This window comes from Salvelinus namaycush, chromosome 1, assembly GCF_016432855.1.
Source record: "Salvelinus namaycush isolate Seneca chromosome 1, SaNama_1.0, whole genome shotgun sequence".
NCBI lineage: Eukaryota > Metazoa > Chordata > Actinopteri > Salmoniformes > Salmonidae > Salvelinus > Salvelinus namaycush.
Genome location: NC_052307.1, coordinates 84,071,530 through 84,099,211, shown reverse-complemented (window position 1 = coordinate 84,099,211; position 27,682 = coordinate 84,071,530). Strand labels below are relative to the sequence as shown.

The 27,682-nt window shown below is 43.8% G+C and overlaps 1 protein-coding gene across 2 annotated transcripts; it reads left to right on the top strand.

Annotated features, from left to right (window-relative positions):
• The first annotated feature begins 945 nt into the window (after positions 1–945).
• On the top strand, positions 946–13,709 carry LOC120050015 (mortality factor 4-like protein 1). Of its 2 annotated transcripts, XM_038996599.1 has the most exons (13): positions 946–1,096; positions 1,627–1,673; positions 1,804–1,871; positions 2,339–2,425; positions 2,580–2,618; positions 2,854–2,934; positions 3,031–3,056; positions 3,707–3,795; positions 5,665–5,766; positions 6,147–6,235; positions 6,458–6,630; positions 12,264–12,348; positions 13,125–13,709. In XM_038996599.1, the coding sequence occupies exons 1-13, from the start codon at positions 1,057–1,059 to the stop codon at positions 13,204–13,206; spliced, it is 1,008 nt and encodes a 335-aa protein (XP_038852527.1). In that variant the 5' UTR covers positions 946–1,056; the 3' UTR covers positions 13,207–13,709. The 2 variants fall into 2 exon arrangements, with proteins under 2 accessions (XP_038852527.1, XP_038852537.1); XM_038996609.1 differs by lacking the exon at positions 2,580–2,618.
• The last annotated feature ends 13,973 nt before the right edge of the window (positions 13,710–27,682 follow it).

The window sequence follows — 27,682 nt, the reverse complement described above, 5'->3', positions numbered from 1 at the left end:
TGTGTACCAGCACATGAGACGCAAGAGCTGATTTATTAGTTAGTGGCTGAAATAACCAATTCATGTTATGATTGTATGAATATTCTAAACAGCCTAGTACCCTACAGGGCTTCTGGGTGGCGCAGCGGTCTCAGTGCTAGGAGGTGTCACTACAGATTCGATTCCAGGCTGTATCACAACCGGCTGTGATTGGGCGGCACACAATTGGCCCAGCGTCGTTCGGGTTTGGCCGCTGTAGGCCGTCATTGTAAATAAGAATTTGTTCTTAAATGACTTAAATTTTTTAAAAAATATTATAATAATCTAAACATATGTAACGGATGTGAAATGGCTAGCTAGTTAGCGGGTACGCGCTAATAGCGTTTCAATTGGTTACGTCACTTGCTCTGAGACTTGAAGTAGTGTATCCCCTTGCTCTGCAAAGGCCGCGGCTTTTGTGGAGCGATGGGTAACGACGCTTCGTGGGTGACTGTTGTTGATGTGTGCAGAAGGTCCCTGGTTCGCGCCCGTGTCGGGGCGAGGGAACGGTTTAAAGTTATACTGTTACACATACACCCAGAGCTGGTACATTATTCTCATTGGCAGAACTATGGTAAAATATTGTCACATGCTCTGAATACAAAATGTGTAGAGTGAAATGCTTACTTACAAGCACTTAACTCTATTTCTTGAACTGCATTGTTGGTTAAGAAAATATTTACTAAATAAACTAAAGTAAGAGTCCCATAGGCCTACGCACAATTGGCCCAGCGTCGTTAGGGTTTGGCCAGGATGTAATTGTAAATAATAATTTGTTCTTAACTGACTTGCCTAGTTAAATAAAGGTTCAAATAAAATAAATGAACATGGCTCCCTTCACAAAACAATGATAATGTCCTGTGTGGTCCGCATGGGCCGCCACAGCGCAATGCGATATCGTGGTCACCTGACCGCGCTGCCAGGCTGTGCACGTCGCGAGAAGAGTGGCGCGCCCTTTGCCGTGTTGTGTCAGGAAGAAATGGAAGCTGGCAATGCACGAATTTGATCATTCAGAGATCCGAACAGTTGAGTCTGTGAATGGCGCCAAAACAGGACCCTAAACCTAAATTTCAAGAAGGTAATGTGCACCGGGATGATGAACTGTAAAATTAAAAACGTAGCTAGACCCTGTTGTCTCGTGAGTGGAAAGGCATCGACGCCTCTGCGCTATAGCGCTTCTCGCGCAGAGCACGTTAGCCAGCTAACGTTAGCTAAAACAGTCTGCTTTGCTGGTGTGCTAGCTGTATGCTAGCTAGATATATCATCAATATGAAAATTGCCTGAATAATGTATCGAATAATTAAGTGTCATCTACCATAAGTAGTGTACTAATACACGTACCTTTCGTATTCATTCAGCCAACTAACTAGACTGTTTGTGCTAACTGGCTGTGTTGAAACAATAAGCTACCTAGCTAACGTTAGCTAATTGCTAACGTGTAAACAATCCCTTGCCAAGGGCCTTGGCTTGAATAGCAAATGTGGCTAGTTAGTTTTATACGTTGGCCACATATCAACGAAATACATTTAGCTACACCTTAGCCAACCACTGGTGTTCACGGTTTGTTAATAAAACCATCCAGCATTTGTCTATTTCTTCTGTTTTCAGGTGAAAGAGTTCTGTGTTTTCATGGGCCGTTGCTTTACGAAGCAAAGGTGAGTTTAGATTCATTCCACCAATCTGAATGGCTGTCAGCTCGTGTTTACTAAACAATACACCATTTACAGTAGCCTATACCTAAAGTCATATTTATTACAATTCTTAATGATTGTTGTTGTATTTCAGGCAGTGAAAACCAATATCAAGGAGAAGCAAATTAAGTACTTCATTCATTACAGTGGATGGAACAAAAAGTGAGTCATTTTTGCATTGTTGGCTTTTCAAATAATACGACAGGTGTATCTAAAGTCATGGTGCGTATGTTTTTTACTAATGGGTGGTCCTGGGAATTGAATCCACTATTCTGGCGTTGCATGCTCTAACAGAGCGTTTCCCAAACTCTTGGGGACCCCAAGGGGGATTCAAATGATCAAAGCTTGATGAGTTCCTCATTTGAATCAGCTGTGTAGTGCTAGGGCAAAAACCAAAGCGTACACCCCTTGTGAAACGCTGCTCTAACATTTGAGCTACAGAGGACCAGTACTGTCTCTGTTTAGACAGTACTGTTGTAGCTATGGACCCATCTTTTTTTTTTTTGAATTAACTTTTATTTTATTTTTATGAATGCTTACCTCACAGCCACAGACCTAACATTCTGGTATTGATTCAATAATACTAAGCTGTCAGCGATCTGAATGTGGTTGATTTCTTTCTGTTTTAGCTGGGATGAATGGGTTCCTGAAAGCAGAGTTCTCAAATATGTGGACAGCAACCTGCAGAAACAAAAAGAGCTTCAAAAGGCTAATCAGTGAGTTCATCTATCATCACAGACAGACTTTGTGTTGGGGTGGGGGGAAGTGTTTTAGTGTATGGAATATACCTACTGTGTCAACATTGTATTCAAGCTGCCATTGAACGAAATACAAGAATGAGATTCTATATGTCAATCAATGTCTCCCCAGAAATGCCGACGATGACTCGAAGATGGGAGAACATAAAAAGTGATTCCACTTATTTTAATAATGAACCACAAATAGTCATCTTTATGTATATAGCACCTATGATACAATACTTGCAGCCCACCGTGCTTTTACTTGTAAGCACTAGTTGAACATAAAACATACTGGTTAAAAGAAGGATACATAAAATGATCATGAGGAAATGTGAGAACAAGTGTTTCTGAAGGTTACTGTAGTTCATGGCCTGGTTTCTTGGCGGTGTTCCTTTCTCCTGCAGGCATTATGATGTTGAGGGAAAGATGAGGGGTATAGCACCGAGCAAGAAGATTGCTGCTGTGCAGCAGAAAAATGTTGATCTGTAAGTTTGATCCCTTCTTTCAAGTTTGACCTACTTTCAAACTTTCACAAAAAAGAATTGAACAGCGCCTTTTAATGCAATCTTTTTTTTCTTCAGGAAAGCGAAAAAGACAAAACTAAAGAGTAAGTAAAAGTGTTAGTCCCACTAGTTTATGCTACTAGTAAAAGTGTTAGTCCCACTAGTTTCTGCTACTAGTAAAAGTGTTAGTCCCACTAGTTTCTGCTACTAGTAAAAGTGTTAGCCCCTCTAGTTTCTGCTACTAGTAAAAGTGTTAGTCCCACTAGTTTATGCTACTAGTAAAAGTGTTAGTCCCACTAGTTTATGCTACTAGTAAAAGTGTTAGTCCCACTAGTTTCTGCTACTAGTAAAAGTGTTAGTCCCACTGGTAATAGTGTTAGTCCCACTACTTTCTGCTACTAGTAAAAGTGTTAGTCCCACTAGTTTCTGCTACTAGTAAAAGTGTTAGTCCCACTAGTAATAGTGTTAGTCCCACTAGTTTCTGCTACTAGTAAAAGTGTTAGTCCCACTAGTTTATGCTACTAGTAAAAGTGTTAGTCCCACTAGTTTATGCTACTAGTAAAAGTGTTAGTCCCACTAGTTTCTGCTACTAGTAAAAGTGTTAGTCCCACTAGTAATAGTGTTAGTCCCACTACTTTCTGCTACTAGTAAAAGTGTTAGTCCCACTAGTTTCAGCTACTAGTTAAATTAACCCTTTAACATTCCTTTGTGGATAGAGTATGATTGTGTGTCTGTACCATTTGTCTTTGTGCAGCACCAGCGGCTGGAGAAGGCACCAGCACAGGAGAGATGCCACAGCCACCGCGGAAGAAGAGGGCTCGTTGCGACCCAACTGTGGAGAGTGTATGTCCACCTATGAATGCTGTGTGTTGTCCCTCTCATACAGCAGGCCTGTTCTGTTCTCTGTGTTGTCCCTCACATACAGCAGGCCTGTTCTGTTCTCTGTGTTGTACCTCACATACAGCAGGCCTGTTCTGTTCTCTGTGTTGTCCCTCACATACAGCAGGCCTGTTCTGTTCTGTGTTGTCCCTCACATACAGCAGTTCTGTTCTGTGTGTTGTCCCTCTCATACAGCAGGCCTGTTCTGTTCTCTGTGTTGTCCCTCACATACAGCAGGCCTGTTCTGTTCTGTGTTGTCCCTCACATACAGCAGTTCTGTTCTGTGTGTTGTCCCTCTCATACAGCAGGCCTGTTCTGTTCTCTGTGTTGTCCCTCACATACAGCAGTTCTGTTCTCTGTGTTGTCCCTCACATACAGCAGTTCTGTTCTGTGTGTTGTCCCTCACATACAGCAGGCCTGTTCTGTGTGTTATCCCTCACATACAGCAGGCCTGTTCTGTGTGTTATCCCTCACATACAGCAGGCCTGTTCTGTGTGTTGTCCCTCACATACAGCAGGCCTGTTCTGTGTGTTATCCCTCACATACAGCAGGCCTGTTCTGTGTGTTGTCCCTCACATACAGCAGTTCTGTTCTGTGTGTTGTCCCTCACATACAGCAGGCCTGTTCTGTGTGTTGTCCCTCACATATAGCAGGCCTGTTCTGTGTGTTGTCCCTCACATACAGCAGGCCTGTTCTGTGTGTTGTCCCTCACATACAGCAGGCCTGTTCTGTGTGTTGTCCCTCACATACAGCAGGCCTGTTCTGTGTGTTGTCCCTCACATATAGCAGGCCTGTTCTGTGTGTTGTCCCTCACATACAGCAGGCCTGTTCTGTGTGTTGTCCCTCACATACAGCAGGCCTGTTCTGTGTGTTATCCCTCACATACAGCAGGCCTGTTCTGTGTGTTGTCCCTCACATATAGCAGGCCTGTTCTGTGTGTTGTCCCTCACATACAGCAGGCCTGTTCTGTGTGTTGTCCCTCACATACAGCAGGCCTGTTCTGTGTGTTGTCCCTCACATATAGCAGTTCTGTTCTGTGTGTTGTCCCTCACATACAGCAGGCCTGTTCTGTGTGTTGTCCCTCACATACAGCAGGCCTGTTCTGTGTGTTGTCCCTCACATACAGCAGGCCTGTTCTGTGTGTTGTCCCTCACATACAGCAGTTCTGTTCTGTGTGTTGTCCCTCACATACAGCAGTTCTGTTCTGTGTGTTGTCCCTCACATACAGCAGGCCTGTTCTGTGTGTTGTCCCTCACATACAGCAGGCCTGTTCTGTGTGTTGTCCCTCACATACAGCAGGCCTGTTCTGTGTGTTGTCCCTCACATACAGCAGGCCTGTTCTGTGTGTTGTCCCTCACATACAGCAGTTCTGTTCTGTGTGTTGTCCCTCACATACAGCAGTTCTGTTCTGTGTGTTGTCCCTCACATACAGCAGGCCTGTTCTGTGTGTTGTCCCTCACATACAGCAGGCCTGTTCTGTGTGTTGTCCCTCACATACAGCAGGCCTGTTCTGTGTGTTGTCCCTCACATACAGCAGGCCTGTTCTGTGTGTTGTCCCTCACATACAGCAGGCCTGTTCTGTGTGTTGTCCCTCACATACAGCAGTTCTGTTCTGTGTGTTGTCCCTCACATACAGCAGGCCTGTTCTGTTCAGTTGAAGCCTCTCATACTCTGAAACAACGGCTCCAGTTACTTATGTCCTGCAGCAGTCAGTCAAACACAGATGGGAATTGTGGTTTTTAACACCATTAGCAAATGTTTTCTTCTTCTGGTTTTCACATCTCTCTTATTGTAAATGAGTCTGACTGTTCCATTTGGTTTCACTGTAACCAGGAGGAGACGTTCATCAACCGTGTGGAGGTCAAGGTGAAGATTCCTGAGGAGCTGAAGCCGTGGCTGGTGGATGACTGGGACCTTATTACCAGACAGAAGCAGGTGGGGGTCTAGACAGCGCTCTACCAAGGTTGGGCTCAATTCCAATTGAAAATGGTCAATTCAGGAATTTGAATTTAAACTTCAAATATTGAAAAACTTTTGAAATGAATATCTTTTACTTATAAGTTTGAGAAGTCATTGAAAATAGAGGGGTTTTTTTTATTATTGAATTGGAATTTCAGTTCATGAATTGACTACCGTCACTTCAAATTGAACCCAACCCAGCTGTCTACCATGGTCAGAAGATGCCAACTATTTACTGGCAAGACAGTCTTTCCCTACAAGTTCATTCTTTACAGGTTTTTGTTTGTGTTTTAAGCGTATTTTATGAGGTGCTTGACAAATATGTATACATTACATTTTTCTTAAATTTTTTGTAGCTTTTTCACCTGCCCGCGAGAAAGAATGTGGATACTGTCTTGGAGGACTATGCAAGCTATAAGAAATCAAGAGGAACTTCAGAAAGCAAGTAAGTAAAACCACACCCCTCTCGACGCTGCAGTACGAGTGAAGTTACAATGAAGAAGGTCTCTGACTAGAAACCAGGCAAGCTAGGCCTGTATCTGCTTATCAAAGTTGGCTAGCTGTAATTCGCTTGGTGAAGTTCAACCTAGGTATCACACATTCTTCAGCTCCAGCTGTGAGCACTCCAGCCACTGCCTGTTGTCTTATATCTCCTGGTTCCCCTCAGGGAGTATGCTGTGAACGAGGTGGTGGCAGGGATCAGGGAGTACTTCAACGTCATGCTGGGCACTCAGCTGCTCTATAAGTTCGAGAGGCCCCAGTATGCAGAGATACTAGCGGATCACCCCGATACACCCATGTCCCAGGTCTACGGGGGCCCGCACCTTCTCCGGCTCTTTGGTACGTAGCCACCGGGGGGGGACGGGGGACGGGGACACTGTCTGAATGAGGAGGATCTGAAGTAGCCTCTGGACTGGAACTTTTAACAAATATTTCAGTTTGAATCTCAGGAGACTAACGTTGTGGTGATTGAGTTCTTTTTAGGAGAGGTGAAGACCCATGGAGAATTAGTTCTCTCTTTAGTTATTAGAGCCTTAAGAAAGTTTACAGTGCCTTTGTCTACTCTTCTCCTACCACCGTTCACTGCGCTGTCATTGGTGCACCGTCACAGCACCCACGAAAGCTCACATCTTCAGCCGTACTGCTAATGAAGGAGACTTTAATAGATTTCATGATCGGCCATTATCACAGGGATGAAAGTTTACTTTCTGCAGTCAATGGGGTGTTCGAGAATGTGTAATGTGCAATACCCAGGGAAGGCCAGAAAGTTAAGTGTCTACCGCTGACACAAATTGCATCCAGAATCCCATTAGTTAGTTAATTAACATTGAGCAGATCTTTAACTACCGACATTTGGGTTTGTGATCTGAACCGGTGTGATCTTCAGATGGACTAAGTGACAGGGACATTTGAGAAAGCGTCTCGTTCGGAGCCAGATTGAACTGCGGTTAGTAGATGAAGAACCATTTAGAAAAGTGTTTGTGTCATCAATGGCTGTGTCAAACACTTGAAGGTCAAACGCCAAGCGTCAATTGGATGGTGCTCTCTGCAAGCGAAAACTGCTTCTATCTCAAGGCCATCAGACTGTTAAGTAGCCATCACTAGGCAGCTTCCACTCGGTTACGTAACACTGCACCTTAGAGGATGCTGCACTATATACATAGACTTGAAATCACTGGCCACTTTAATGTTTACATACTGCTTTACTCATCTCATATGTATATACTGTATTCTATTCTACTGTACTTTAGTCAATGCCATGGCTCGTACTAATATTTCTATATTTCTTAATTCCATTCTTTTACTTTTAGATTAGTGTGTATTGTTAGATATTACTGCAGTGTTGGAGATAGAAACACAAGCATTTCTCTACACCCACAATAACATCTGCTAAATGTGTGTATGTGACCAATAACATCTGTTAAATGTGTGTATGTGACCAATAACATCTGTTAAATGTGTGTATGTGACCAATAACATCTGTTAAATGTGTGTATGTGACCAATAACATCTGTTAAATGTGTGTATGTGACCAATAACATCTGTTAAATGTGTGTATGTGACCAATAACATCTGTTAAATGTGTGTATGTGACCAATAACATCTGCTAAATGTGTGGATGTGACCAATAACATCTGTTAAATGTGTGGATGTGACCAATAACATCTGTTAAATGTGTGTATGTGACCAATAACATCTGCTAAATGTGTGGATGTGACCAATAACATCTGCTAAATGTGTGTATGTGACCAATAACATCTGCTAAATGTGTGTATGTGACCAATAACATCTGCTAAATGTGTGTATGTGACCAATAACATCTGCTAAATGTGTGTATGTGACCAATAACATCTGCTAAATGTGTGGATGTGACCAATAACATCTGCTAAATGTGTGTATGTGACCAATAACATCTGCTAAATGTGTGTATGTGACCAATAACATCTGCTAAATGTGTGTATGTGACCAATAACATCTGCTAAATGTGTGGATGTGACCAATAACATCTGCTAAATGTGTGTATGTGACCAATAACATCTGCTAAATGTGTGTATGTGACCAATAACATCTGCTAAATGTGTGGATGTGACCAATAACATCTGCTAAATGTGTGTATGTGACCAATAACATCTGCTAAATGTGTGGATGTGACCAATAACATCTGCTAAATGTGTGGATGTGACCAATAACATCTGCTAAATGTGTGTATGTGACCAATAACATCTGCTAAATGTGTGGATGTGACCAATAACATCTGCTAAATGTGTGGATGTGACCAATAACATCTGCTAAATGTGTGTATGTGACCAATAACATCTGCTAAATGTGTGTATGTGACCAATAACATCTGCTAAATGTGTGTATGTGACCAATAACATCTGCTAAATGTGTGTATGTGACCAATAACATCTGCTAAATGTGTGTATGTGACCAATAACATCTGCTAAATGTGTGGATGTGACCAATAACATCTGCTAAATGTGTGGATGTGACCAATAACATCTGTTAAATGTGTGGATGTGACCAATAACATCTGTTAAATGTGTGGATGTGACCAATAACATCTGTTAAATGTGTGGATGTGACCAATAACATCTGTTAAATGTGTGTATGTGACCAATAACATCTGCTAAATGTGTGTATGTGACCAATAACATCTGTTAAATGTGTGTATGTGACCAATAACATCTGCTAAATGTGTGGATGTGACCAATAACATCTGCTAAATGTGTGGATGTGACCAATAACATCTGCTAAATGTGTGGATGTGACCAATAACATCTGCTAAATGTGTGGATGTGACCAATAACATCTGCTAAATGTGTGTATGTGACCAATAACATCTGCTAAATGTGTGGATGTGACCAATAACATCTGCTAAATGTGTGTATGTGACCAATAACATCTGTTAAATGTGTGGATGTGACCAATAACATCTGCTAAATGTGTGTATGTGACCAATAACATCTGCTAAATGTGTGTATGTGACCAATAACATCTGCTAAATGTGTGGATGTGACCAATAACATCTGTTAAATGTGTGTATGTGACCAATAACATCTGCTAAATGTGTGTATGTGACCAATAACATCTGCTAAATGTGTGGATGTGACCAATAACATCTGCTAAATGTGTGGATGTGACCAATAACATCTGCTAAATGTGTGGATGTGACCAATAACATCTGTTAAATGTGTGTATGTGACCAATAACACCTGCTAAATGTGTGTATGTGACCAATAACATCTGCTAAATGTGTGGATGTGACCAATAACATCTGTTAAATGTGTGTATGTGACCAATAACACCTGCTAAATGTGTGGATGTGACCAATAACATCTGTTAAATGTGTGTATGTGACCAATAACATCTGTTAAATGTGTGTATGTGACCAATAACATCTGTTAAATGTGTGGATGTGACCAATAACATCTGTTAAATGTGTGTATGTGACCAATAACATCTGTTAAATGTGTGTATGTGACCAATAACATCTGCTAAATGTGTGGATGTGACCAATAACATCTGTTAAATGTGTGGATGTGACCAATAACATCTGTTAAATGTGTGTATGTGACCAATAACATCTGTTAAATGTGTGTATGTGACCAATAACATCTGTTAAATGTGTGGATGTGACCAATAACATCTGTTAAATGTGTGTATGTGACCAATAACATCTGTTAAATGTGTGGATGTGACCAATAACATCTGTTAAATGTGTGTATGTGACCAATAACATCTGTTAAATGTGTGTATGTGACCAATAACATCTGCTAAATGTGTGGATGTGACCAATAACATCTGTTAAATGTGTGGATGTGACCAATAACATCTGTTAAATGTGTGTATGTGACCAATAACATCTGTTAAATGTGTGTATGTGACCAATAACATCTGTTAAATGTGTGGATGTGACCAATAACATCTGTTAAATGTGTGTATGTGACCAATAACATCTGTTAAATGTGTGGATGTGACCAATAACATCTGTTAAATGTGTGGATGTGACCAATAACATCTGTTAAATGTGTGTATGTGACCAATAACATCTGCTAAATGTGTGTATGTGACCAATAACATCTGCTAAATGTGTGGATGTGACCAATAACATCTGCTAAATGTGTGGATGTGACCAATAACATCTGCTAAATGTGTGGATGTGACCAATAACATCTGCTAAATGTGTGTATGTGACCAATAACATCTGCTAAATGTGTGTATGTGACCAATAACATCTGTTAAATGTGTGTATGTGACCAATAACACCTGCTAAATGTGTGTATGTGACCAATAACATCTGCTAAATGTGTGGATGTGACCAATAACATCTGTTAAATGTGTGTATGTGACCAATAACACCTGCTAAATGTGTGGATGTGACCAATAACATCTGTTAAATGTGTGTATGTGACCAATAACATCTGTTAAATGTGTGTATGTGACCAATAACATCTGTTAAATGTGTGGATGTGACCAATAACATCTGTTAAATGTGTGTATGTGACCAATAACATCTGTTAAATGTGTGTATGTGACCAATAACATCTGCTAAATGTGTGGATGTGACCAATAACATCTGTTAAATGTGTGGATGTGACCAATAACATCTGTTAAATGTGTGTATGTGACCAATAACATCTGTTAAATGTGTGTATGTGACCAATAACATCTGTTAAATGTGTGGATGTGACCAATAACATCTGTTAAATGTGTGTATGTGACCAATAACATCTGTTAAATGTGTGGATGTGACCAATAACATCTGTTAAATGTGTGTATGTGACCAATAACATCTGTTAAATGTGTGGATGTGACCAATAACATCTGTTAAATGTGTGTATGTGACCAATAACATCTGTTAAATGTGTGGATGTGACCAATAACATCTGTTAAATGTGTGTATGTGACCAATAACATCTGCTAAATGTGTGGATGTGACCAATAACATCTGTTAAATGTGTGTATGTGACCAATAACATCTGCTAAATGTGTGTATGTGACCAATAACATCTGTTAAATGTGTGTATGTGACCAATAACATCTGCTAAATGTGTGGATGTGACCAATAACATCTGTTAAATGTGTGTATGTGACCAATAACATCTGCTAAATGTGTGGATGTGACCAATAACATCTGTTAAATGTGTGGATGTGACCAATAACATCTGTTAAATGTGTGGATGTGACCAATAACATCTGCTAAATGTGTGGATGTGACCAATAACATCTGCTAAATGTGTGGATGTGACCAATAACATCTGTTAAATGTGTGGATGTGACCAATAACATCTGTTAAATGTGTGGATGTGACCAATAACATCTGCTAAATGTGTGGATGTGACCAATAACATCTGCTAAATGTGTGGATGTGACCAATAACATCTGTTAAATGTGTGTATGTGACCAATAACATCTGCTAAATGTGTGGATGTGACCAATAACATCTGCTAAATGTGTGGATGTGACCAATAACATCTGCTAAATGTGTGGATGTGACCAATAACATCTGCTAAATGTGTGGATGTGACCAATAACATCTGTTAAATGTGTGTATGTGACCAATAACATCTGCTAAATGTGTGGATGTGACCAATAACATCTGCTAAATGTGTGGATGTGACCAATAACATCTGCTAAATGTGTGGATGTGACCAATAACATCTGCTAAATGTGTGGATGTGACCAATAACATCTGCTAAATGTGTGGATGTGACCAATAACATTTTATTTTCAAATTATAAATAAAATGAAATCACAATGCATTTAACAAAGTCACACCACTCTTCACAGATATTTAATAAAACTGTATAGCAGTTTCCATGGGAGAGTTTATCAGTTCACCATCATCTGTCCACACCTGCATTGAGACAGTATTTATTCTAATATCAGCCAATGCTAATATAGATTCATGTCTGTGTACATATGGTTTAAATCTGGTCCCTGACAGTGCTGTTCTTTGTGTTGTGCAGTGAGAATTGGCTCCATGCTTGCCTACACTCCCCTGGATGAGAAAAGCCTGGCTCTGCTGCTCAACTACCTGCAGGATTTTCTCAAGTAAGAAGCCTCTCCTTCATCCCCACTCGTGAAATTGAATGTCTGGCTTGGCAGAGCATTCCCTAACCTGGCTGGCCTATCATATTTATATATTCTCATCAGAAGGATTTCACTGTTGAAAACGTAGCCCACTGACCGTGACATGCTGCTATCTAATCTCGCTTCAGGGCTCGGTATAAGCTGGGCTACACAATCTTGACACTGACAGAATTTGTGAAATTGAAGTACCAAATTTTTGATATCACTCTAACAAGAAGTTTTCAAGACCATTGGATTCCAGAGTAGAACTAATCGTACAGCTTATCTCAGTCATCCTGATGAAGCAGTTCCTTTGTTCACTGTTGCTCTGTCATGAATGTTTTCCTTGCAGTGGGCCTAAATATCTGGCCATGTATCTGCAGGATACTGTCTGTGTACCCTAGAGACGATCTGGGAACGTGGCCATAATCATGATCCTCCTCAACCTGGAACAACCGTAGTAGATTGGGATGAGTTCAAACGGAGGCCCTTTTCACGTGTCGTTATTTCCTGTAAACAAATGTGGCCTTATCCTAATTGCTGCAGATGGTTATCTGAACCAACTCTGTTTAAATGTCCAAATGGAAGCTAGGTTATCATTAGTTAGGATGAGCTGATCTGCTCCTCCTTCTGCAGCCTGTAATATTTCTACACTTCGTAGAGGCCGATCACCTTTATGAATACAGATGCCAAGTTTTTGTCCATTTTCTATGGCTGATAATTGACCTCCAATCGCTTGTTCCTCCTGTCTTTCGTAGGTATCTAATGAAGAACTCCTCCCTCTTCAGTGCCAGCGACTACGAGGTGGCGCCCCCAGAGTACCATAGGAAAGCCGTCTGAGAGGAAGGTGCAGTGGAGGGGGGCCGATAGACCCATTCGGGAAAAACACCAAGCCTCTTCCAGACTACATGTAACCTTCTCAAACCCTTTTGAGTGGAAAGCTGGACTGGATTTTTTTTCACTTGGACTATTTTTGGAGGTTCCCTGGAGTCGGTTATGTCTTTGGAGCAGTGGTAGCTTTTAAGATGTAAAGTGTGTTTCTTTCTTTCCCACCGGGTACGTAACACGAACGAGACAGGCATGTTTTTCTCCCAATATCGGGGACTTTTTACCATGAACAGCTCTGTGATGTTTCTGTGCATTCCATCGGATCTGTTTTGTCTGTTTTCACCTCAACGACTTTGCATGTGTTGATTTATGGATATTTGTTGGCATAAATTACATATGCGATTTTGATGCTAACCACAATTTGTGCAAAGCAATCGAATTGAAATGTCTTTGGTGGGATACATTAGCTGTGTTATGGTTGGCTATCATTTTGTAATAAAGATGTTTCTACACAAGTTCTGTATGGTAAATATCCTTCATTCTCCCTGACAACCTGTACTCTACAATACAGCAATAATCCTTGTTATTTTGGCATTCATGAGACTGAGATTGAACAATGGCCATTGACTCCCCATTAGATGGTTGTCACTCAAGTTTTATGTCAAATGCACAATCACAGTGAAATTAGTGACTTGCAAGCCCTTCCCAACAGTGCAGTATTCAGTATCAAAATAGTATAACTGGCACCTACTACCATACCCTGTTCAAAGACACTAATCTTTTGTCTTGCCCATTCACCCTCTGAATGGCACACATACACAATCCACGTATCAAGACTTAGAAATCCTTCTCTAACCTGTCTTCTCCCCTTCATCTACACTGATTTGAAGTGTATTTAACATGTGACATCAATAATGGATCATAGTTTTCACCTGGTCAGTCTGTCATGGAAAGAGCAGGTGTCCTTAATGTTTTGTACACATGTAAACAGGGCTGAAAACTTACTGGTAACCCAACTATATCAATACTTATGGTAATATACATGTAAACAGGAGTCAGATACTATCTATTTCTAGAGTTAATGGTGATCAATGAACAGCTAAACAATATTCATCTAAACAATATTCATTTTAGCAGCAGTGTAGGTGTGAGGGGGTGTGTATGAATGTGTGTGACACTGAAGCTGTTTGTGTGTGTGTCTGAGTGGGTAGAGACCTGTGAATGGGCATAGAGTCAGTGTGGATAGTCTGTGGGAGAGGGAGAGCAGTAGTTGTTAGACATTTAACAGTCTTATGGCCAGGGGATAGAAGATGTTTAGGAGTCTGTTGGTCTGAGCCGTGATGCATGTCTCAGGTGGCTGGAGTCTTTGGCAATTTTTCCGGGCAACCAAGAAAGACAATTTGAAAGATAGCTGCAGTTCAATTTATTCTGGAGCTTGTGTCTGAATTTTTATGGAGTTTGCATATTTCTTTGTGTAAGAATAATTGCTAGAAAGTTTAGAAGTTGAAACCTGGACACATTTAAACTGATAAGAGGATGCCCTAAATTGAGGATTCATAGTCTTCAGATTAGGAGGCAGAATTCCTGGAGATATATGAAAGACTTGGACTAAAAACAAAGCAGAGTCCTATATCATCCACTTCCTGTACAGTGGTGTCCTAGATCATCTACTTCCTATACGCGTAAATGTTTTGCTCCATGAAGTAATCCAGAAATGTGTACGCCACCATCTTGTCTATTTCAAGTCATTGATTGAGACATTCTGTAGCTAACCTACTCCAACATGTGTGGAGATGGGCCTTGGCAAAACATAAAGGAAAAGGACTTGAGTCACTAAGGTACTAAATTCATGATTTTAATTGACAGAATACAAGGCTGCTGAGGTGTGGGCCAATGGTGTCTTTCTAACAGCTTCCAGCAACAAATACAAGCTGCAATTCCAACCGAGTCAGTCAGTAAATGGTGAGTGACAAACTAACAAAATAGGAGAACATGCTAATAGTCTACGAGGCTACGCCTCCCTGTCCTTCTCTTCATCTGGATAGAGTGTAGACTTCTAAATTTGTAATTCAGCGGAGTGTGGTGGGAGGAGCTATAGGAGGACGGGCTCATTGTAATGGCTGGAATGTAATTAACGGAACCGTATCAAACATATGGAAACCACATGTTTGATTCAGTTCCTTTTTTTCCCTTCCAGCGATTACAATGTGCCTGTCCTCCTATATCTCCTCACTCCAGCCTCCACTGGTGTCAATGGATTATGCACTAATGTAAAATAACTGGTTAAGCAAAAGCACAATCTGAGAAGACATTGACTGTAGAAAGGATTCATCAAATTCAGGTGTTAATTAAACGTGCAAGTCATTGGACTGTACTTATTTATGCTAACAATGAATTGAATATTACTCTGTTTTGCTTGTCAGATTTGACGATTGGCATACACGAAGATGAGTACAGATGAGGCAGCAATGACAGGCAGCAATGACAGGCAGCAATGACAGGCCAGAGGAAAATCAGAAAGGAAGTGGTGAGTGAATAACCATTTCACACTGTAGGTGTAGCCTACTGTGGTCTTAGGCAGGGTTTCTCAAACTTGGTCCTGGGGCCCCCTCTGGGTGCACGTTTGGTTTGTGCCCCCTAGCACTACACAGCTGTTTCAAATAACCATAGCTTGATGATGAGTTGGTTATTTGTATCAGCTCTGTAGTGCTAAAACAAAAAGTGCACCCAGTGCTGGGGCCCCAGGACCGAGTTTGAGAACACCCTGGTCTGAGAACAGCCTGGTCTGAGGACACCCTGGTCTGAGAACACCCTGGTCTGAGGACACCCTGGTCTGAGGACACCCTGGTCTGAGAACACCCTGGTTTGAGAACACCCTGGTCTGAGAACAGCCTGGTCTGAGAACAGCCTGGTCTGAGAACACCCTGGTTTGAGGACACCCTGGTCTGAGAACAGCCTGGTCTAAGGACAATCTGGTCTAAGGACAATCTGGTCTAAGGACAATCTGGTCTGATGACGCTTTTCCCACGTCAGGAAGAAGAATGAAGTGTGTGCAAACATTGACATCCATGTTTGGTTTTGATCTGGAGGGGGTGGTAGCATCTAACAGTTGGATTTTATTATGACTGGCAGCTCCTCCTACCCAACACTCTGGATGACTGAACAGTCGATCAAAGTAGGCAGTGAATTGTAATGTAATTAAGGTAAACTATGTCATTGAATAATGTCTTGTACTATTATACATTTTTTTAAATTTATTTAACTCGGCAAGTCAGTTAAGAACAAATTCTTATTTACAATGACGGCCTACACCGGCCAAACCTGGAAGACGCTGGGTCAATTGTGCGCCGGCCTATGGGCCTCCCATTCACCGCCGGTTGTGATACATCCTGGATTCGAACCAAGGTCTGTGGTGACGCCTCTAGCATGGAGATGCAGTGCCTTAGACCGCTGTGCCACTTGGGATCCCATATTGGTGACAAAATATAAAGGAAAATGTATTCCAAATAAAAACATGTCCCAAAGAAGGACTGGGCAAACGTGAATTAGAAAATACTAAAACCAATCAGCAACTCCGGGTTTTATTATAAAAAAGTTACTGAGAATAAAGCATTTAATGATTGCACCTCATTATACTGTTATACTAAACTAACCTGGCTACAACTTGGTTTTGTTTTGCCTGCTGACAGAGGGGCTCAACCATCTCTTCCCTGGTGTACATGATCTCTGACAGAGGGGCTCAACCATCTCTTCCCTGGCCTACATGATCTCTTACAGAGGGGCTCAACCATCTCTTCCCTGGCCTACATGATCTCTGACAGAGGGGCTCAACCATCTCTTCCCTGGCCTACATGATCTCTTACAGAGGGGCTCAACCATCTCTTCCCTGGCCTACATGATCTCTGACAGAGGGGCTCAACCATCTCTTCCCTGGCCTACATGATCTCTGACAGAGGGGCTCAACCATCTCTTCCCTGGTGTACATGATCTCTGACAGAGGGGCTCAACCATCTCTTCCCTGGCCTACATGATCTCTGACAGAGGGGCTCAACCATCTCTTCCCTGGTGTACATGATCTCTGACAGAGGGGCTCAACCATCTCTTCCCTGGTGTACATGATCTCTGACAGAGGGGCTCAACCATCTCTTCCCTGGTGTACATGATCTCTGACAGAGGGGCTCAACCATCTCTTCCCTGGTGTACATGATCTCTGACAGAGGGGCTCAACCATCTCTTCCCTGGTGTACATGATCTCTGACAGAGGGGCTCAACCATCTCTTCCCTGGTGTACATGATCTCTGACAGAGGGGCTCAACCATCTCTTCCCTGGCGTACATGATCTCTGACAGAGGAGCTCAACCATCTCTTCCCTGGTGTACATGATCTCTGACAGAGGGGCTCAACCATCTCTTCCCTGGCGTACATGATCTCTGACAGAGGGGCTCAACCATCTCTTCCCTGGCGTACATGATCTCTGACAGAGGGGCTCAACCATCTCTTCCCTGGCCTACATGATCTCTGACAGAGGGGCTCAACCATCTCTTCCCTGGTGTACATGATCTCTGACAGAGGGGCTCAACCATCTCTTCCCTGGCCTACATGATCTCTGACAGAGGGGCTCAACCATCTCTTCCCTGGTGTACATGATCTCTGACAGAGGGGCTCAACCATCTCTTCCCTGGCGTACATGATCTCTGACAGAGGGGCTCAACCATCTCTTCCCTGGCGTACATGATCTCTGACAGAGGGGCTCAACCATCTCTTCCCTGGCCTACATGATCTCTGACAGAGGGGCTCAACCATCTCTTCCCTGGTGTACATGATCTCTGACAGAGGGGCTCAACCATCTCTTCCCTGGCCTACATGATCTCTGACAGAGGGGCTCAACCATCTCTTCCCTGGCCTACATGATCTCTGACAGAGGAGCTCAACCATCTCTTCCCTGGTGTACATGATCTCTGACAGAGGGGCTCAACCATCTCTTCCCTGGTGTACATGATCTCTGACAGAGGGGCTCAACCATCTCTTCCCTGGTGTACATGATCTCTGACAGAGGGGCTCAACCATCTCTTCCCTGGTGTACATGATCTCTGACAGAGGGGCTCAACCATCTCTTCCCTGGCCTACATGATCTCTGACAGAGGGGCTCAACCATCTCTTCCCTGGCGTACATGATCTCTGACAGAGGGGCTCAACCATCTCTTCCCTGGCATACATGATCTCTGACAGAGGGGCTCAACCATCTCTTCCCTGGCGTGCATGATGTCTTTGACGACAGTGAAGAGGGTCTGCCTGTCTCTTAGGTCTACTCCACTCTCCTTGCTCCACAGCCACCTCCACACTGCCTGGAGTAAGTGAAAGGTGCAGAGGCTAAGTTTGGCCCCTGGAAATGCCCTCCCTAATGCTCCCCTCTCTGTCTTGCAGCCATCTGTAATGATGAGGCAAGGACCAGCCTGACTTCTCCCTGCAAAGGCCTCCTCCCTCAGTATGTCCTTCGACAGTTGAAGGCCCTCAAAGATTGTGGCCTCATCCTCAGACGGAGTCAGGATGACCCCAAGGGGGAGACCGCCAGCACAGCTGTGGCTAAGGAGAAGAAAAACAGCAGTTTTCTCTGTCTGTGTTCCTAGAGGAATCAGTGAAGCAGAGCTCCCCACTGTGTCTGGTCTGATGGACACGCTTCATCAGCGGGGGGAGCAGATATCCACCAGAAGGGTTCCTTCAGAAGATTTCTCAACCTTGGCGTATATCTCGCCGCACCTACGAGAGCACTCCTCAACCTGGGGCTGAGAGCACTCCTCAACCTGCCTCTCTAGGGCTGAGAGCACTCCTCAACCTGCCCCTCTGGGGCTGAGAGCACTCCTCAACCTGCCTCTCTGGGGCTGAGAGCACTCCTCAACCTGCCCCTCTAGGGCGGAGAGCACTCCTCAACCTGCCTCTCTAGGGCTGAGAGCACTCCTCAACCTGCCCCTCTAGGGCTGAGAGCACTCCTCAACCTGCCTTTCTAGGGCTGAGAGCACTCCTCAACCTGCCTCTCTGGGGCTGAGAGCACTCCTCAACCTGCCCCTCTAGGGCTGAGAGCACTCCTCAACCTGCCTCTCTGGGGCTGAGAGCACTCCTCAACCTGCCTCTCTAGGGCTGAGAGCACTCCTCAACCTGGGGCTGAGAGCACTCCTCAACCTGCCCCTCTGGGGCTGAGAGCACTCCTCAACCTGGGGCTGAGAGCACTCCTCAACCTGGGGCTGAGAGCACTCCTCAACCTGCCCCTCTAGGGCTGAGAGCACTCCTCAACCTGCCTCTCTGGGGCTGAGAGCACTCCTCAACCTGCCTCTCTAGGGCTGAGAGCACTCCTCAACCTGCCTCTCTAGGGCTGAGAGCACTCCTCAACCTGCCTCTCTAGGGCTGAGAGCACTCCTCAACCTGGGGCTGAGAGCACTCCTCAACCTGGGGCTGAGAGCACTCCTCAACCTGCCTCTCTAGGGCTGAGAGCACTCCTCAACCTGCCTCTCTAGGGCTGAGAGCACTCCTCAACCTGCCTCTCTAGGGCTGAGAGCACTCCTCAACCTGCCTCTCTAGGGCTGAGAGCACTCCTCAACCTGCCTCTCTAGGGCTGAGAGCACTCCTCAACCTGCCTCTCTAGGGCTGAGAGCACTCCTCAACATGCCTCTCTAGGGCTGAGAGCACTCCTCAACCTGCCTCTCTGGGGCTGAGAGCACTCCTCAACCTGCCTCTCTGGGGCTGAGAGCACTCCTCAACCTGGGGCTGAGAGCACTCCTCAACCTGCCTCTCTAGGGCTGATAGCACTCCTCAACATGCCTCTCTAGGGCTGAGAGCACTCCTCAACCTGCCTCTCTAGGGCTGAGAGCACTCCTCAACCTGCCTCTTTAGGGCTGAGAGCACTCCTCAACCTGCCTCTCTGGGGCTGAGAGCACTCCTCAACCTGCCCCTCTAGGGCTGAGAGCACTCCTCAACCTGCCTCTCTAGGGCTGAGAGCACTCCTCAACCTGCCTCTCTGGGGCTGAGAGCACTCCTCAACCTGCCCCTCTAGGGCTGAGAGCACTCCTCAACCTGCCTCTCTGGGGCTGAGAGCACTCCTCAACCTGCCCCTCTAGGGCTGAGAGCACTCCTCAACCTGCCTCTCTAGGGCTGAGAGCACTCCTCAACCTGCCTCTCTGGGGCTGAGAGCACTCCTCAACCTGCCCCTCTAGGGCGGAGAGCACTCCTCAACCTGCCTCTCTAGGGCTGAGAGCACTCCTCAACCTGCCCCTCTAGGGCTGAGAGCACTCCTCAACCTGCCTTTCTAGGGCTGAGAGCACTCCTCAACATGCCTCTCTGGGGCTGAGAGCACTCCTCAACCTGCCTCTCTAGGGCTGAGAGCACTCCTCAACCTGCCTCTTTAGGGCTGAGAGCACTCCTCAACCTGCCTCTCTGGGGCTGAGAGCACTCCTCAACCTGCCCCTCTAGGGCTGAGAGCACTCCTCAACCTGCCTCTCTAGGGCTGAGAGCACTCCTCAACCTGCCTCTCTGGGGCTGAGAGCACTCCTCAACCTGCCCCTCTAGGGCTGAGAGCACTCCTCAACCTGCCTCTCTGGGGCTGAGAGCACTCCTCAACCTGCCCCTCTAGGGCTGAGAGCACTCCTCAACCTGCCTCTCTAGGGCTGAGAGCACTCCTCAACCTGCCTCTCTGGGGCTGAGAGCACTCCTCAACCTGCCCCTCTAGGGCGGAGAGCACTCCTCAACCTGCCTCTCTAGGGCTGAGAGCACTCCTCAACCTGCCCCTCTAGGGCTGAGAGCACTCCTCAACCTGCCTTTCTAGGGCTGAGAGCACTCCTCAACCTGCCTCTCTGGGGCTGAGAGCACTCCTCAACCTGCCCCTCTAGGGCTGAGAGCACTCCTCAACCTGCCTCTCTGGGGCTGAGAGCACTCCTCAACCTGCACCTCTAGGGCTGAGAGCACTCCTCAACATGCCTCTCTAGGGCTGAGAACACTCCTCAACCTGCCTTTCTAGGGCTGAGAGCACTCCTCAACCTGCCTCTCTAGGGCTGAGAGCACTCCTCAACCTGCCTCTCTAGGTCTGAGAGCACTCCTCAACATGCCTCTCTATGGCTGAGAGCACTCCTCACCCTGCCTCTCTAGGGCTGAGAGCACTCCTCAACCTGCCTCTCTAGGGCTGAGAGCACTCCTCAACCTGCCTCTCTAGGGCTGAGAGCACTCCTCAACCTGCCTCTCTAGGGCTGAGAGCACTCCTCAACCTGCCCCTCTGGGGCTGAGAGCACTCCTCAACCTGCCTCTCTAGGGCTGAGAGCACTCCTCAACCTGCCTCTCTGGGGCTGAGAGCACTCCTCAACCTGCCCCTCTAGGGCTGAGAGCACTCCTCAACCTGCCCCTCTAGGGCTGAGAGCACTCCTCAACCTGCCTCTCTAGGGCTGAGAGCATTCCTCAACCTGCCCCTCTAGGGCTGAGAGCACTCCTCAACCTGCCTCTCTGGGGCTGAGAGCACTCCTCAACCTGCCCCTCTGGGGCTGAGAGCACTCCTCAACCTGCCCCTCTAGGGCTGAGAGCACTCCTCAACCTGCCTCTCTGGGGCTGAGAGCACTCCTCAACCTGCCCCTCTAGGGCTGGTTGTAATACAAGAACATTGACTACTAGTAATACAAGAACATTGACCACAACATCCTACATCTGTTCACTAGTAATACTAGAACACTGACCACAACATCCTACATCTGTTCACTAGTAATACTAGAACACTGACCACAACATCCTACATCTGTTCACTAGTAATACTAGAACACTGACCACAACATCCTACATCTGTTCACTAGTAATACTAGAACACTGACCACAACATCCTACATCTGTTCACTAGTAATACTAGAACACTGATCACAACATCCTACATCTGTTCACTAGTAATACTAGAACACTGACCACAACATCCTACATCTGTTCACTAGTAATACTAGAACACTGACCACAACATCCTACATCTGTTCACTAGTAATACTAGAACACTGACCACAACATCCTACATCTGTTCACTAGTAATACTAGAACACTGACCACAACCTCCTACATCTGTTCACTAGTAATACTAGAACACTGACCACAACCTCCTACATCTGTTCACTAGTAATACTAGTACACTGACCACAACGTCCTACATCTGTTCACTAGTAATACTAGAACACTGACCACAACCTCCTACATCTGTTCACTAGTAATACTAGAACACTGACCACAACGTCCTACATCTGTTCACTAGTAATACTAGAACACTGACCACAACATCCTACATCTGTTCACTAGTAATACTAGAACACTGACCACAACATCCTACATCTGTTCACTAGTAATACTAGAACACTGACCACAACATCCTACATCTGTTCACTAGTAATACTAGAACACTGTCCACAACGTCCTACATCTGTTCACTGGTAATACTAGAACACTGACCACAACATCCTACATCTGTTCACTAGTAATACTAGAACACTGACCACAACATCCTACATCTGTTCACTAGTAATACTAGAACACTGACCACAACGTCCTACATCTGTTCACTAGTAATACTAGAACACTGACCACAACATCCTACATCTGTTCACTAGTAATACTAGAACACTGACCACAACATCCTACATCTGTTCACTAGTAATACTAGAACACTGACCACAACATCCTACATCTGTTCACTAGTAATACTAGAACACTGTCCACAACGTCCTACATCTGTTCACTAGTAATACTAGAACACTGACCACAACATCCTACATCTGTTCACTAGTAATACTAGAACACTGACCACAACATCCTACATCTGTTCACTAGTAATACTAGAACACTGACCACAACATCCTACATCTGTTCACTAGTAATACTAGAACACTGTCCACAACATCCTACATCTGTTCACTAGTAATACTGGAACACTGACCACAACATCCTACATCTGTTCACTAGTAATACTAGAACACTGACCACAACATCCTACATCTGTTCACTAGTAATACTAGAACACTGTCCACAACATCCTACATCTGTTCACTAGTAATATTAGAACACTGACCACAACGTCCTACATCTGTTCACTAGTAATACTAGAACACTGTCCACAACGTCCTACATCTGTTCACTAGTAATACTAGAACACTGACCACAACGTCCTACATCTGTTCACTAGTAATACTAGAACACTGACCACAACGTCCTACATCTGTTCACTAGTAATACTAGAACACTGACCACAACATCCTACATCTGTTCACTAGTAATACTGGAACACTGTCCACAACGTCCTACATCTGTTCACTAGTAATACTAGAACACTGTCCACAACGTCCTACATCTGTTCACTAGTAATACTAGAACACTGACCACAACATCCTACATCTGTTCACTAGTAATACTAGAACACTATCCACAACGTCCTACATCTGTTCACTAGTAATACTAGAACACTGACCACAACCTCCTACATCTGTTCACTAGTAATACTAGAACACTGACCACAACATCCTACATCTGTTCACTAGTAATACTAGAACACTGACCACAACATCCTACATCTGTTCACTAGTAATACTAGAACACTGACCACAACATCCTACATCTGTTCACTAGTAATACTAGAACACTGACCACAACGTCTTACATCTGTTCACTAGTAATACTAGAACACTGACCACAACATCCTACATCTGTTCACTAGTAATACTAGAACACTGACCACAACATCCTACATCTGTTCACTAGTAATACTAGAACACTGTCCACAACATCCTACATCTGTTCACTAGTAATACTAGAACACTGACCACAACGTCCTACATCTGTTCACTAGTAATACTAGAACACTGACCACAACATCCTACATCTGTTCACTAGTAATACTAGAACACTGACCACAACGTCTTACATCTGTTCACTAGTAATACTGGAACACTGACCACAACATCCTACATCTGTTCACTAGTAATACTAGAACACTGACCACAACATCCTACATCTGTTCACTAGTAATACTAGAACACTGTCCACAACGTCCTACATCTGTTCACTAGTAATACTAGAACACTGACCACAACCTCCTACATCTGTTCACTAGTAATACTAGAACACTGACCACAACATCCTACATCTGTTCACTAGTAATACTAGACCACTGACCACAACATCCTACATCTGTTCACTAGTAATACTAGAACACTGACCACAACGTCCTACATCTGTTCACTAGTAATACTAGAACACTGACCACAACATCCTACATCTGTTCACTAGTAATACTAGAACACTGACCACAACATCCTACATCTGTTCACTAGTAATACTAGAACACTGACCACAACATCCTACATCTGTTCATTAGTAATACTAGAACACTGACCACAACCTCCTACATCTGTTCACTAGTAATACTAGAACACTGACCACAACATCCTACATCTGTTCACTAGTAATACTAGAACACTGACCACAACATCCTACATCTGTTCACTAGTAATACTAGAACACTGACCACAACATCCTACATCTGTTCACTAGTAATACTAGAACACTGACCACAACATCCTACATCTGTTCACTAGTAATACTAGAACACTGACCACAACATCCTACATCTGTTCACTAGTAATACTAGAACACTGACCACAACATCCTACATCTGTTCACTAGTAATACTAGAACACTGACCACAACGTCCTACATCTGTTCACTAGTAATACTAGAACACTGTCCACAACATCCTACATCTGTTCACTAGTAATACTAGAACACTGACCACAATGCAAAAGGAAATGCTCCTAATCATCACAACACAAGACTGTCCTGAATTCTAAAAATATTACCAAGTTTCTTAGGCACTTCGTTAAATCATATGAATTTACCTATAGCCGAACTGGAGGTCTGGACAGAGGGATCTGTTTGCAGAGGTGAAGATGTAGTCCTCTCTGTACTCTATCTGCAGGTCGTTCTTCGGGACCGTCAGTGCAGATGAGGGGGGAGTGCCAGATTTCAAAGAGCTGGGTCAGTGTCTCTATGGCTTTGGCCCCCACATCCCTGTGCCTGAGGGCGTCTGCCACAAACAATATTCTGGAAGATGAGGGTGTTTTTGCTCCTGGGACCAACCAACCACACACAAAACTGTGTCAAAATGAGTCAGAGAAAACAGAGGAGATAACTGGATTAACAAACTTATTAGACAGAATCTCTGACCCACCTGCTCAATCTTCCGGTCTTGTCGGCACATGTCATCAGGGTACAGGTCATCTTTGCCTCGCAGAAGGTGTTCTTGGACAGTCTTCTGTCATTGGCTGTTTGGGATTTGACAGCCACATTGTGTTGACACCTATAATGAGCCTGAACAAAATAGATGGAGTTTATTCTTCTCATTTCTATAAAACAGCAAAACTATTTACAGGGATAGTGTAGGAGACAATATATACCAAGAGACTAAACAAACAAAACAATTCTGAGAGAGAGAGAGTCACCGTGTGTGGCCCCAACAGTGTTGCTGATTTGGCCTTACCTTAAAAAGCACACGCTGTCCTTTACTTGGTTTTGTGACAGCGACCCTTCAAGTGACTCCTGACTTTTGTGTCTTCTTTAGCCACTCGTTGAACTGACTTACTCCTTCGATGGCCATTCAAAAGGATACCTCAAAAGCACAGTGGTCCATTTGTGTGAGCCTCTCCTCGTAGGAATAGACATGGTACTCGTACCCAGGAGGTAACCAACTCTTTGAATTTAAAAAGAAATGTTGTCAACAGTGATATGGATTGACATAACTACAGTGGTGGAAAAAGTACTCAATTGTCATACTTGAGTAAAAGTAAAGATACCTTAATAGAAAATGACTCAAGTAAAAGTGAAAGTCACCCAGTAAAATACTACTTCAGTAAAAGTATACTTTAGTGTCAAAAGTAAATGGAATTGCTAAAATGTACTTAAGTATCAAAAGTAAAAGTATAAACCATTTCAAATTCCTTATATTAAGCAAACCAGACGGCACAATTACATGTTTTATTGACAGATAGCCAGGGGCACACTCCAACACTCAGACATCATTTACAAACAAAGCATTTGTGTTTAGTGAGTCCGCCAGATCAGAGGCAGTAGAGATGACCAGGGATGTTCTCTGTTTAGTGAGTCCGCCAGATCAGAGGCAGTAGAGATGACCAGGGATGTTCTCTGTTTAGTGAGTCCGCCAGATCAGAGGCAGTAGAGATGACCAGGGATGTTCTCTTGATAAGTGTGTGAATTGGAGTACTTCTGGGTGTCGGGGAAAATGTATGGAGTAAAAACGACATTATTTTCTTTAGGAATGTAGTGAAGTAAAAGTAAAAGTTGTCAAAAATATAAATAGTATATACCCAAAAAGAACTTAAGTAGTAATTTAAAGTATTTTTACCTAAGTACTTTACACCACTGCATAACTACATAGGTCACAAAAAAAATGTATGAGCATACCAGCTAACAACTAGTTTTTTAATCATGAAGCACTGACGAGGCGTTTGTTAGCAACAGTAACTGGAACTTTTTGAAGGCATCCAATCACCACTCTCATGCTGTTGACCAATGACTCGGACTTATGATATTGGAATACGCCCCTAAGATAAACGGGGCGTGGTTTCGGCTAACCTCATTTAAGTCAGACATTTACTTATGAATAACTGCATTAGCACATGTGAGCAAGCTTAAATTGCTATAATTTGTGAAGCAATATATATTGGCGTCATAAAGGGTTAGAATATTTAATTATGTGTAAAAAAACCGATGAGAGTTTAAGTTTAAAAAGCTAGACCCAGCCTGATCAGAGGATATAATGAGCTCAATTAATAAAAACAAAAAATGACATGACGGTTATCTTATTCTTCAGACTAGGAGGCAGAATTTCTGGAAGAATATTAAAGTTTTAGACTAACCCCCCCCCAAAAAATGAAATATGTTGAAGACACTCAGTGACTAGCACAAAATATTTGCCTGGCTACCCACACTCCTTTCTCTGGCCAAATGCTACACCACGTCCATGGACATTAGTTTCTTCTCTGCACCCTTCACCGAACGTGAACACATTCGGGGCCGTCTGAGACAGAATTAGAACACTCCTGGGTAAAGCAGCGGTTTAAAAATTTGTCCTTGGCTTTGATATTCTGACTGGTTACGATCCAATCGATCCAGACGATCCAATCGCTGATTACTTTATTTTGTATAACGCCCTTCCTGCCCTCGTCACCACAAACTACTTCAATGATAGCAGTCTCAGATCAAATATAAACGCAACATGCAACAATTTCAAAGTTCATATAAGGAAATCAGTCAATTGAAATACATTCATTAGGCCCTAATCTATGGTTTTCACATGACTGGGAATACAGATATGCATCTGTTGGATACTTAGGGGCGTGGATCAGAAAACCAGACAGTATTGTCATGACGTTGGGTTGGGGGTAGGTTTATGACAGTCATAAATACCTCTTTC